This window comes from Aedes albopictus, chromosome 2 (assembly GCF_035046485.1).
Source record: "Aedes albopictus strain Foshan chromosome 2, AalbF5, whole genome shotgun sequence".
Taxonomy (NCBI): Eukaryota; Metazoa; Arthropoda; class Insecta; order Diptera; family Culicidae; genus Aedes; species Aedes albopictus.
In genome coordinates, this window is record NC_085137.1 from 346,430,930 (window position 1) to 346,443,070 (window position 12,141).

The 12,141-nt window shown below is 39.0% G+C and overlaps 1 protein-coding gene and 1 long non-coding RNA gene across 2 annotated transcripts in view; one reads left to right on the top strand and one right to left on the bottom strand.

Annotated features, from left to right (window-relative positions):
* LOC134288293 (uncharacterized) overlaps nucleotides 1–12,141 on the top strand; it is a 69,688-nt gene that overhangs the window by 36,517 nt on the left and 21,030 nt on the right. The window lies entirely within an intron of this gene.
* The window catches only part of LOC109430890 (catalase), a 37,411-nt gene continuing 28,303 nt past the window's right edge, over nucleotides 3,034–12,141 (bottom strand). The window contains exon 2 of the mRNA XM_019706975.3: nucleotides 3,034–4,770. Coding sequence (XP_019562520.2) covers nucleotides 3,307–4,770 — 1,464 coding nt within the window. The 3' untranslated portion in view covers nucleotides 3,034–3,306. The remainder of the gene's footprint in view (nucleotides 4,771–12,141) is intronic.

The window sequence follows — 12,141 nt, forward strand, 5'->3', positions numbered from 1 at the left end:
CTCACCCTCCACGATTCTCTAGATACCGTTATAGCGTGTTTGTTGTAAATTTGTTAATAAGTGAAGCCTCCAGTAATTCAAAATTCAATGTAGCGAAGATCTTGAGTGGATAGCATTCATTGATAATGATAGTGATTATTTTAATATGGCTTAACAACAATTACTATTCAATTATTTTAAATCGGATTCGTCCATAAAATTATTGTTCATAAAATAATTAACAATGCGAATAATAACATGATATAAGAGCTCTCGTGTTTCAATCAATGCTGTCATACTATCTACCAAATCTTACAAGGAGGATTAAGGAAGTTATACAGATATTGGTTATATGAACTACTACTATTTACTATACATCTTCAAATGGATAGTGTAACTACAGAAAACTACAGAAGAGTTAGCGGTATTTGTATTATTGAAGTGATATACCCAATGGGTGCCCCAGAAATAAAAATCCATTAATTTGATTCAACTATGAGTTCGTTCATAAATCACATATACTTCATGAGGAGAGGCAAAGTTGTAGCTTCATGCAATTTTGGTTTTGCATGGACAAAATTTATGAGGGTTCGGTCTATATGTTTATGAACGGGCTCTAATATATGGATTTGCAACATAGCTGAGCCTTTCCGTCATAAGACTGACGAAAACCGATAGTTTGAAATGAAATTGTCCGCGTGGATTTGTAGTACTGAATCAATTGCTCGACATGACCCTATGTCTCACATACGATTATGCTAATGACTCATTAAAAGATTAAAATCTGATACTCATCTCATGTTTGTCTTCAAAACCTTGTCATATTTAGAAAATGTATGCTTTTAAGGTTTAGCTCTTAAGCTATCTTAATAATTTTACTATTTACTGACAAGATAATCAAAGCTAGAATTCACAGAGAATGAGATAATTTATAGTACTACAGCCCATAGGAGATCACTCACACTGCGTTTTCATAGAACGGCATTTTGTTCTAGGGTAAAAGGGTATAATGCGCCCCACCGGGGCAAAACGCCCCACTTCATTTTCTAGCGATTCAAGTGCTTTTCGCATGCGTGATCGATTAGAAATCTCAAATATTGAAGAATTATTGCCATCGAGCTGGTCCGTTAGTGGATTTATACAGAAAAGCAATAAAAATATCAAAAAGTCTGAAATCGAGGCTTTTGGCGTAATATTTTACCTTTTGTAAGCTGACTTCATTGTAAATGAAGCTAGTTCTGTTTGCTTGTGTTACTTTGCAACTTTTATGCAGTTAATCACTTGTGGAAAGACCCTCCTAGGATATGCATGTGGTGGAATTATCCCCTGGGACAGTTTTATCACGGGGCTGGACGTTTTTCTTTTGATGGGGCGTATTGCCCCGTTTGTTTTGAAAAGGCAAATTTTGGAACGTTTTCGAAAAACGTTTCAAAACCTCCATAGCCACCTCTCCAAAGGCAAAGTTCGCATGCAACACTTCACTAACTTTAGTAACAACAATTTGCAGTGAACAATAGATGGAATAAGCCACCAGTTACAGATATATTGCCATTTCTGCTTAGGGGGGGCATATTATACCTGTTTACCCTACTAATAACAAACAGATGCTACTGATCTCCCTTAGCATAGATCCGCAGCCTAATGCACGCGCCCTGTCGGATTTCATAAGCCTCGGATATTATTACCACCTTCAATGGTATTCCCATATACTATCCCACATTATTGTCCCATCAAGGGTCTGACTGGGCTCAAAACCCCCCTCAGTGGTAATATTCTCACCAGCTTGGAATTATATTTTCCCGATACATACCTAAGTGATTTCGACAACATATCGTTACACTATGCCGTAGTATAATTGGAATCACTATATCAGAGGATTGAATTATCTGATTTTAAAATTTACCATTGAATCTACATTCAGTTCAACGAGTTCAACCAATCAACACTGCAAAGTACAATGGTCATATGCCGAAAATCAATGCTTCCTGGAAGATATAAACCAAGCCCAGGGATGAAGTAAATACATTTTTTATTGAAAATAATGGGAGTTATAGTTCAAAAGGTAGGGGCTTTGAAAAACAACATGGGACTGACATGCGAAGAGGGGCAGTGCAGGTTTTCATCAACCCATGTCTGCATTTCAGGCCTATAGTGATTTAACATCTGTATTCCGATCACTGAATTGCATCGACGATGCCAGAAACCATTTAGAACATCCTCTCAACACATTAGGAATGGCTAGTTTCCACTTCGTACGTACTGTGCAAAAAGATAGGACAAGTAATGGTCAAGTAATGATTCCGCTTCAAAATTACTTGTGCAGTTCGCAGACGGCAAGTAAGGAAAAAAGTGTAACACTTGTAACGCTTCCCGTGCGAATCAAATGGAGCTGTCACTTTTCCTTGCGGAAAAATAGTCCGCGCTATTATTCCGTAAGGAAAAGTAACGTTTCTCCCCATACTGGATCAGTTGTCAAAATTACTTGCGGAAAAAGGTGGAATTTTACTTTAGCGCTCTCCTTGGGATCTGGAAACTTAGCTTAAAGCTCTACAATACGAACTAATGCAATGCTTTATCATGGCATCTACGAATGTAGGTATGGAAGGGGAACCATCTCGGCAGGGGTTCTATTTTGGGCACTTTTCTGCTATAACTCAGCCAATTCTGAACCAATTGATACAATTTTTGGAACGCGATGAGATACGTATAGTATCTGACCGTGTACAAAATTTCAAGTCAATTTGTTTGGAATTGACGGAGTTATATCAAAGAGTGCCCAAAATACCGGCCTCTGCCCAAGTGGTTCGCTACCCTATTTTATAGATAATTAATTTACATTTAAAATATAGACTTTTTAGCATACTGCTTCCTTTAGTTTAGTTTTTCTTAAACAGACCCGGTGAGTCGAGTATCTTTTCGGGGATCTACCGCAGTGGATCCAAAGGCAGTCATCCTCACGGTCTTGTTGAATATCCGTGCATTTGCCACATCGACCGATCAATAAATTTATTCTGTATAATGCGGAATGTGATATAGCTAAATAAAAGTCGCCCATAGGAAATCGTTAAACTTTATTAGAATAATATCTGAAAGCATACTAGACGCCACAATATATATATATAAAATTTCTTTCGATAGCATGTAAAAACTTAATAATTAGCCCATCTTACTCCATACATCATCCAAAATTTCTCCTTCGTGTACACTTATAAAGAATTACAAAGAAACCAAGAGCAAAAATCTTATGCTTGTATGTGTGTGATTGTATAAAGATAAATCTTATCTCAGAGGAAATGTAATAGTCGCTTACCTTCGTCAATCGTGCTTTTACATTTTGGCCGAACGGCGTAGCTTCAGACCCTCGGTCAAGCGACGTCCAAAATCGGCATCGACTTGCGAGAAATTCTTGACGGCGCGTTCCTGAATAAAGGACGAGGCGGCCGACATGTGGTTGACCATGTTGGTGATCATACGCTCTCGGGCGGCTTCATCCAGCACGCGGCGGTAGAAAATGGCGGGCTGGGCGAAATTGTCCTCGGTATCGCCGGACTCGAACCGGTTGACATCTCCGGACACGTGGAATTTGGAGTTTTGGAGCTTATTTGCAAATCCGCACGGTTCCGGTCCTGCGAAGGAGTTGGGATAATAGTTCGGGGCTCCTCCTTGATTGTCGGTGACATTCATCGGGCCATCACGCTGATAGTTCTTCATGGCAACGCGGTACGGGCAGTTGACCGGCAGTTGAAGATAGTTTGCTCCGAGGCGATGGCGGTGCGTATCAGCGTAAGAGAAGAGACGACCTTGCAACATCTTGTCCGGGGATGCCTCGATACCTGGAACCAGGTGCGATGGAGCAAAAGCGATTTGCTCAACCTCAGCAAAGTAGTTGCTTGGATTGCGATCAAGCACCATACGACCGACCGGAATCAATGGGAACTCATTCTGTGGCCAGACCTTAGTTACATCGAACGGGTTGAAGCTATGTTGCTCAGCTTGTTCGAATGTCATAACCTGGATTTTCAAATTCCAGCTTGGGTACTCACCCTTGGCGATTGCGTTGTACAGATCCCGAATGCTATAGTCAGGATCAGATCCAGCAAGTTCATCAGCTCGTCTGGCTTCCAAGTTTTTGATACCTTGATTACATTTGAAGTGGAACTTACAGTACACCGGCTTTCCATCAGCATTGATAAGCTTGAAGGTGTGGGATCCATAGCCGTTCATGAACCGGTAGCCATCAGGAATACCACGATCAGCGAACAAGAACATCACTTGATGGGTGGTTTCCGGACGCAGGGAGATGAAGTCCCAGAACATATCGGCATCCTTCAGGTGAGTAGCTGGGTTACGTTTCTGGGTGTGGATGAAGCTGGGGAACAGAATTGGATCGCGGATGAAGAAGATCGGAGTGTTGTTTCCGACCAAATCCCACACACCATCATCGGTGTAGAATTTTACGGCGAAACCACGTGGATCACGAGCGGTATCGGCCGATCCGCTTTCACCACCAACAGTGGAGAAACGCACGGCAAGTGGAGTTTTCTTGCCGACCTTTTCGAACACTTTGGCCGCACAGTACTGGGTGATATCGTGAGTTACCTCGAAGTATCCGAAAGCACCTGCACCCTTGGCGTGCACAACACGTTCCGGAATACGCTCACGGTCGAAGTGGGACATCTCGTCGAGGAAGTGGACATCCTGCAGCACCACAGGGCCCCGTTCGCCAACGGTAGCAGTGGCCGTTTTGGTACCCAATGGAGCACCATTGCCGGTAGTTGCCACGGATTTGTCCTAAAAATAGAAAAAAAAGCATGAATATAGGAGGTTTTGAGTTGTTAACTTCATTTGGATTACAAAGTTCTAAATCTTAATCCCTAGTAAATTTGATGACTTGAACTCCCAGAACCTAAAAAGTCAAAGGGTTGTTCATTTGTCACACCGAAAAAATATTCTTCTCAGTGGCTGAGTTGGTCTTACTGAGAAATCGAAAAATCCTTTGTTTTCCTACTCAGTTTCGGTTAAAAGTGGGAAAACCCATTGCAAAACAAAAGATTTTTCGATTTCTGAGTAAGACCAACTCAGCCACTGAGTAGATTTTTTTCTCAGTGCAGCATTAGATCAACACGTGCTGAGCAGTATGTACAACTCGATTCTTCTCCTTTTTCTTCTTTTTTATGGCTCTACGTTCTCACTGCTACTTGGTCTGCCTCTCTTCAACTTAGTGTTCTTTGAGCACTTCCACAGTTATTAATTGAAGAGCTTTCTTTGCCTGCCATTGCATGAATTTGTAAATACCGTAAGGTCGCCATTCACCGCTCATGTTGGATCAATCATACAAAAATGATCAAATGTTAGTAAACTAAAACAAACAACAACAAAAGTGAATGCACCATGCTGCCACATCAAAGAACTTTCATTTCACCAAGTTTTTATATGGGTGTAGGGTAGAAGCTTCAGTTTTGGCCAGCCCGGAGTTTTGGCCATAGTGCGGTATTCAGCCTGTAACGATCTAAATTGGCATAAATTTAGTTTTTACTAGTAGATTCTAATATAATAATATGATTGCAGCTGTTGAAACCATACATTTTGATTGAAAACTGGAAGAAAAAATAATTTTCCTTAAAAAATCAGCTCCCATATATCTATTTTGGCCAGGGTGCTTCTAATTTGGCCACTCCCATAAGAAATACACGTGATTGGCCAAAATAGAAACCAAAGCTGAGAATATGGCCAAAACTGCGGCAAGGCTTCTATTTTGGCCAGTGCCACTTTTAATACAAAAATCAAGTATTAGCCTGATTTCTGCATTTTTCTAATAAAGTGTAGATCGAAACCTTTCATTTGACACATTGGTAGTTTTCATTGGATTATTGGTTATTTTTATAAAAATGATTTCCCTTAGACTGGCCAAAACCGGTGCCCGCACCCTACCTGAAATCACGTTCTCAAAAAATATATCTCGTCCTGCGCTGCAGGACAACATGGGTACTGTTCAGGACAAACAACAGAAGAAATATCCAACAGGTAAAAACCCGTTAAAAATTCCATTTTGACAAAACAGGATGAATTGAATGTCATGAATCATCAATACTTTGGTAAATAAAAGTTATTTTGTTTTTATAAAAGAATGGTTTCTGTGATTCAATGAAAAAATAATCCAGTGAGCGGTGAATGGATCCATTATGAGCGGTGAATGAATGCATGAGCGGTAATAGGAGCCAAGAGATAACACATTTGAATTTTTATTTTTTTCGGTTGTAAACATATTTTACAATCGTTTTATATTTTTTCTATAATAACAACATAATTGTTGAGTTGTTAACGTTAATTAAAGTGCAATATTCGCAAACGTCGATTTTTAATGTCATATACTTTACGAAAATGCCGTTAAATGAGCGGTGAATGGCGACCTCACGGTATATTGTGAGGCAAGCACAATGACACACTATCGTTTAGATCCAGTCACTTCTAATAGGGTTTGTGTTCCATCAGTAATCTCACGCTCCCAATTTCATACTATTCGAAAACAAGCGATTACGGCACCGATTGATTCCGTTCTTTTTGTTTTCATGCGTGCTCACTCCTAACAAAAAATACAAAAATAAGAAACAAAACAAACAGTGCTTCATTCCTTTGTTTTTCGTAGGATGAAAATGGGAGCCACATGCTTAATAAGGGAACCAATACCCTACTTGCCATTGAATTTGATTTCTCTTAAATTCCCATTTCTAAGACAAAAAAAACTCCTTTGTATCGGAAGTCTGGAAGTCAGGCGACCCGGACTGATGGATGAATGGTTGAGGGGGCTTAACATATGCTCGATCTTTAACGGATGCCGTTGCGTAGGTAGATCATGTTCAAGTGTTGCGTTACTGTGAAAGATCTACCAAAAATAAACATTCATAGTATAAAGCCTTGTTATTGGTGACAGTTTGCGTATCGTATCTAATTGACTTAGCGGTGTTGAGATAATTCCATATTCTGAATCTACATGCCAAACTGAGCCGAAATACAAATTTCCATGAATTTTGGTGCCCGGGAACCTATTTGAAAATTAGTTTGAAGCTTGTATGGGAGCGATTTGTCGAATAATCCCTCGTCGCAGTTTGTACTGGGCGGAGCTGTCAAGTAGTTGCTCAGCTGTCAAAAAGTGATTTAAAAAAATCTCTTTGAAATTGATTTTGAATAAAGTTTAAAAAATCTGAAAAAAATAATAGTGGCTCAGGAAAAGGTGCTCTTTCGTATAAAATCAAAAAATCAATACAATTTCTAAAATTTAAAATCCCAATTACGCACTAACCTATTGAGGATTGATAAGTATTGGCGATTCAAGGACTCACGTGAATTATTATTACAGAACACATTCTCAAAATTATACAGAGTTTTGCAACTGGCCTAAAACCCCGGGTTTGACTAAACTAGAAGTACATGGATGGGTATAGTTCGGTTACATGGATAAATATCAGTATTACCGTTTTATCTTTCTCGGAAATCCATTGTTTATTTTTTTTTAATAGGGATGTTCTTTCACTGGAAAAAATGGAACCTTTTCATCCCATGAACCTCTGAGCTCTGAGGAAACAAAACAAGAACTGTACAGAAATCGATGCTGCATTGACTCTCAATGACAATGGATTAGTACGATGTGTACTAAATACTAAGGATATGGATATTGCCACAAAGATCTAAATACTGATTGCAGTGGCTCACTCGAACAGAAAAAAAGGAGGTTTCAGGGGGCTTGCATAGCGATTTCAGGGCAGTGCAGGGTTTCAGATGATATCAGGGGTATAAACATGGGTATAAACCTTGGAAAATCACTGAAACCCTCTGGGATCGTATGCAACATCCCTAGAACGATCCTAAAAACCCATTCGACCCCTAGAACTTCATGGAACCTCATGAAAATGTCTCGAAGTCCCCAAGAACGTCCCAGAAATCCCTTGAAACTCCCTGGAACACACTTGAAACCTCATGAACCACTTCTGAAATCCCATAGAACCTGGAACCCCTTGAAAACGCCCAGGGACCCCCTGATACATCCTGGAACACCTCTGGAACGCTCATAAAAATCTCTAAAATCCTCTGGAACACATCTGAAATACGCTGAAACCCCATGGAATGCCCATAAAACCCCATAGAACATCCCTGCAACGCCTCAGAAACCGCCTGAAACCACTGAAACACCCCTGGAACGCCTCTAAAACCTCCTGAAACCCAATGGAATGTCCAAAACACCTATGGAACGCTCCTGGGACCTCCTGAAATTCCCTGGAGCGCTTTTGAAACATTGGGACACTCATGAAACTTCCTGGAACGTACCTGGAAAGCCCCTAGATCACCTGAAGCCCCATCAAACCCACTGAAACACTCCTGGAACGCATGGAACCCCATAAACGCAGAAACATGACGCTTGTTTAAAACAATAAAACGCATGGTTGATTTTTAAACTGAGAATTCCTTTCTTCTTACTTAGAGTTTATCGAAATAAGAACCACAAACATGGCCCGAAGCACTTACTTACACATCTTCAAAATTCTTACCCCAACATCGCCACAACGGGGAAGGGGTAGCAAATCCATCACCCCAACTTCCAAGTGCAGTTTTAGCCGTGATGGATAACGCGCAGGTACTCGAGACAGCATCCACAAAAAGTTGGTGGGTTTCGCCTTTTTGTCTGTTTGTGTTCCTTTCCATCCGCTTGCCGAGTGTCTTAAAATAGAATTCCTAGCTGCCGCCACCAACACAACAACATTTCGACTTTGTTAGCGGCAAAACTGCAGTCGTTTAAAACAATTTATTAATTCATATTGAAACTACCAAATCTATGTTTGTTCTAATAAACTGTCAAAATCAGTTTGTCGCTATAGTAAATAGAAAAGTCGGTTGATTTGAACTAGACTTTAATTGTGTTAACAATTTATTTCTCTACGTGTAGAACGCTTCTACAACCGCATAAAACCCCGTGGAATGCCTGATACCCTTTGAAGACCTCTGAAACTTTCTTGAAACTTCTTGATTTCCTTTAGGATGCCCCTAAAACTTCTTAAAACCCCCTGGAACCTCTTGAAACTTGCTGGAACCCTTAGAAACGCCTCTGAAACTTCCTGGAATGCATCTTAATCCCCCTGAAAAGGGATGGAACGCTAACTTCCCTAAAACCCCCTTAAACGCCCCAGGAACCTCTTGAAAACCCCTGAAACTTTCTTAAACATTCTGGAGCACTCCTGTCGACTTATGTTTGGAAATAAAATTCCCTGACTTTCAAGTCTGTTTTACTCAACATTCCAAGTCATGCAAATCAAAGCTTTATTGAGATATTTTCAAAAGCTGAGAAAGCCTTTTTGGAGTACTAAAAATCGGAGATACTAGAGACTTTCATTTTCTCTCAATTAACGAAGCAAATTGACTTTTAATATTGTTGGAAATCGTAGAGAAAACGTCTTTTGTCTTCTGGGACAAAGCCTGCTTCTCAGCTAAGTGTTCTATGAGAACTTCCGCAGTTATTAACTGAGATTATTCTCTGCCAATGACCATTTTGCATGTCTATATCAAGGAAATCTCCTTTACGAAAACTTTCTGAACCGACCGAACCAGTCACCCACAGCATATGGTCATACTGAATACCCTTTTGCTCTTATCGTATTAAACCTTGAACAACTTGCTATTTCATTGGAATCTTTGGTAAACTCTCCAGAAATTCGATCTCGGTATTTTCCTAGGTTAGGAACTCCAGAAGGATTCCAAGAAATAAATTCACTTTTTCCTCAAAATTTGATATAATTTTACACAGACTTCTCGCAAAACGTTTGAATCTCCCAAGCACGATTGTTTCCAATTTCTATACTACAACGAAAACAGAACAATTAAAGTTACGCGTCCCACCGTAGCATCGGTATGATGGATATTGAATCTATTATGCAAGCTACAGGACTGTATTCAGGGAGTATCTAACACTTTTTCTAATCTGCTATTTACGATACCGTGACCGCGCCTAATTCCAATCAGCTCCTAATTCCGTTCACACGAATCAAAACACCGAGTATTAGCCGAAATTGTCGCAAATCTTTAGCAAATTGATTTTTGTAATTTTCAATAAGTATGTCCACGCCAGAATATAATTAAAAAGTTGAAGGGTTTCTTGTGTATTAATGTGAAAATACATTAAATGCCATTAATTATCCAATCGGCTGCCATTCTACTTTTTTTTCTTTGCGGACCTGTGAATTGCATCAATTTATACATTTAATGTATTTTCATTGAAATATTAACAAAATCAATCAAAATAGCACCAAAGCAGAACAATAAAGGACATATTTTTATAAATTTACCATCAAATCAAGTTTTCGAGGAAGACTTCTGATGCTAGAAATGAAAAAGGCACATGACCGGAATTAGGATACTACAGGTTGTACTTGCTCCTAATTCCAATCACCATATAAATCCAAAGGAAACTATGAAAAAATCTGCAGTACAATCGAAACAACCAACTCCAGCATCAGTCAAGGCTCCCTGACGATTGATGTTTGGTTCATATCATTTATTGGTAACCCCAGCTAGCAAGCATAAATTGTGGTGTCATAGGTTTAAAATTTATAGATGACGTCAAACCCGACATAAACCTATCATTGACCTGTTTTTATTTTGGTCTCCAAACCCAACATAGACCCAACAGTTATGCGATGTGGGCCCAACATTGGGCCAACATTCGATAAAATTTGACCCAACTTTGACGCGACATTCGACACTATTTCAGTCTGGTGGAATTTTGTAGTTTTCACAGAAAGCTCTCAAAAACGCAACAACATTAAAACAATCCAATGTTATTACTTCAAATTATTATAGAACTAACATGTTTTGATAAGTAAATAAATGTATTTCGACATATAAAATATAAATATAACTATAACAACCTATGATAATATGATTATTTTGTCAATTTGATAATTACTTGGAGTGACCGGAATTAGGAACACAAGTGAACGGAATTAGGATCGTACTGATTGGAATAAGGAACAACAACTTGTTTTAAATAGCGGCCATTTTCAAAATAAGTGGAGTGCTTGCAACCTTGATTATATTTTTCTAACAGTATAGAGACATAATGAAACAGCGTTGCACAATTACATTCACTAAATGCAGAACATGTATTTTCCACAGCTATTAGACTTAGTTCATCGCCTTAAGTGAACGGAATTAGGTACAGTCACGGTACAAACTTATTTTTCTAAAATAGTTCTCGAAGGAGCGATTAAGAGAACGGACTTGCATAGATGACACTCAGACACAAGATTTTGTTGCGGTTAAAACAGTTGCCCAGAACCGAAAATAACAGCGCAGTTCTATTCTTTAGAGATTCAGTGCGCTCAAGGAGTCAGTGATATAGGGTATCGGGATGCTTCGTTGGCATAGCCCCCTCGTTCGGCCTATCTCAATGTAAACCAAAAACTCAAACAAACACGCATAACTGGATATCGGAAAAGCTATGCGCCAAACAACTGTAACATTTCGTTTCAATTTTAGCACTTTGGAGCATTAAAATTGAATGAAAATGTCACTTTGTTTAACTTTTGTAGACGCCATGATTCTTCGGCTTAGTGGGTAGTCTATACACATGATCGTAAATGGCATGATTCTGGAACATTTCGAATTGACTTTTCAATAACTGAACATTTGATGCGACGGTTAAAGACGCTTTTTTGAACTTATATATTTGTTTTCAACGAATAATAACTATTTTACAAATTGAAAGTGGGCCGAATATTGAGGACATTTTTTTCACTATGTACCCAAATCTTGGCCCATCAGTAAAGTGACGTCAAAAACAACGATAAAAAGGCGTCAACAACATTTCTTGCGTGAGAACCAGAAAGAACGAACAGGAAGAAAAATTTTCTGTACGGTGACTGTAAAAATATAACACAATAATAGGGTTGCGATGTTTTCGTTACTAGATTAAGAAAGAACTTTAGTTAAAGTGATTTATTTATAGTTTTTTGAAAATTTGGCTCCGAAAATGTAATTTAAAAGTAAGATTGGTGAACAAACAGAGACAATACTTCAGCAGAAATATTGAAAAAATGAGATAATAAGTGGTTCTAGTGCATGGAAAGCAATAGGCTAACGTTGTATCCACTAATAGGCCAATTTTTGTACCATAGA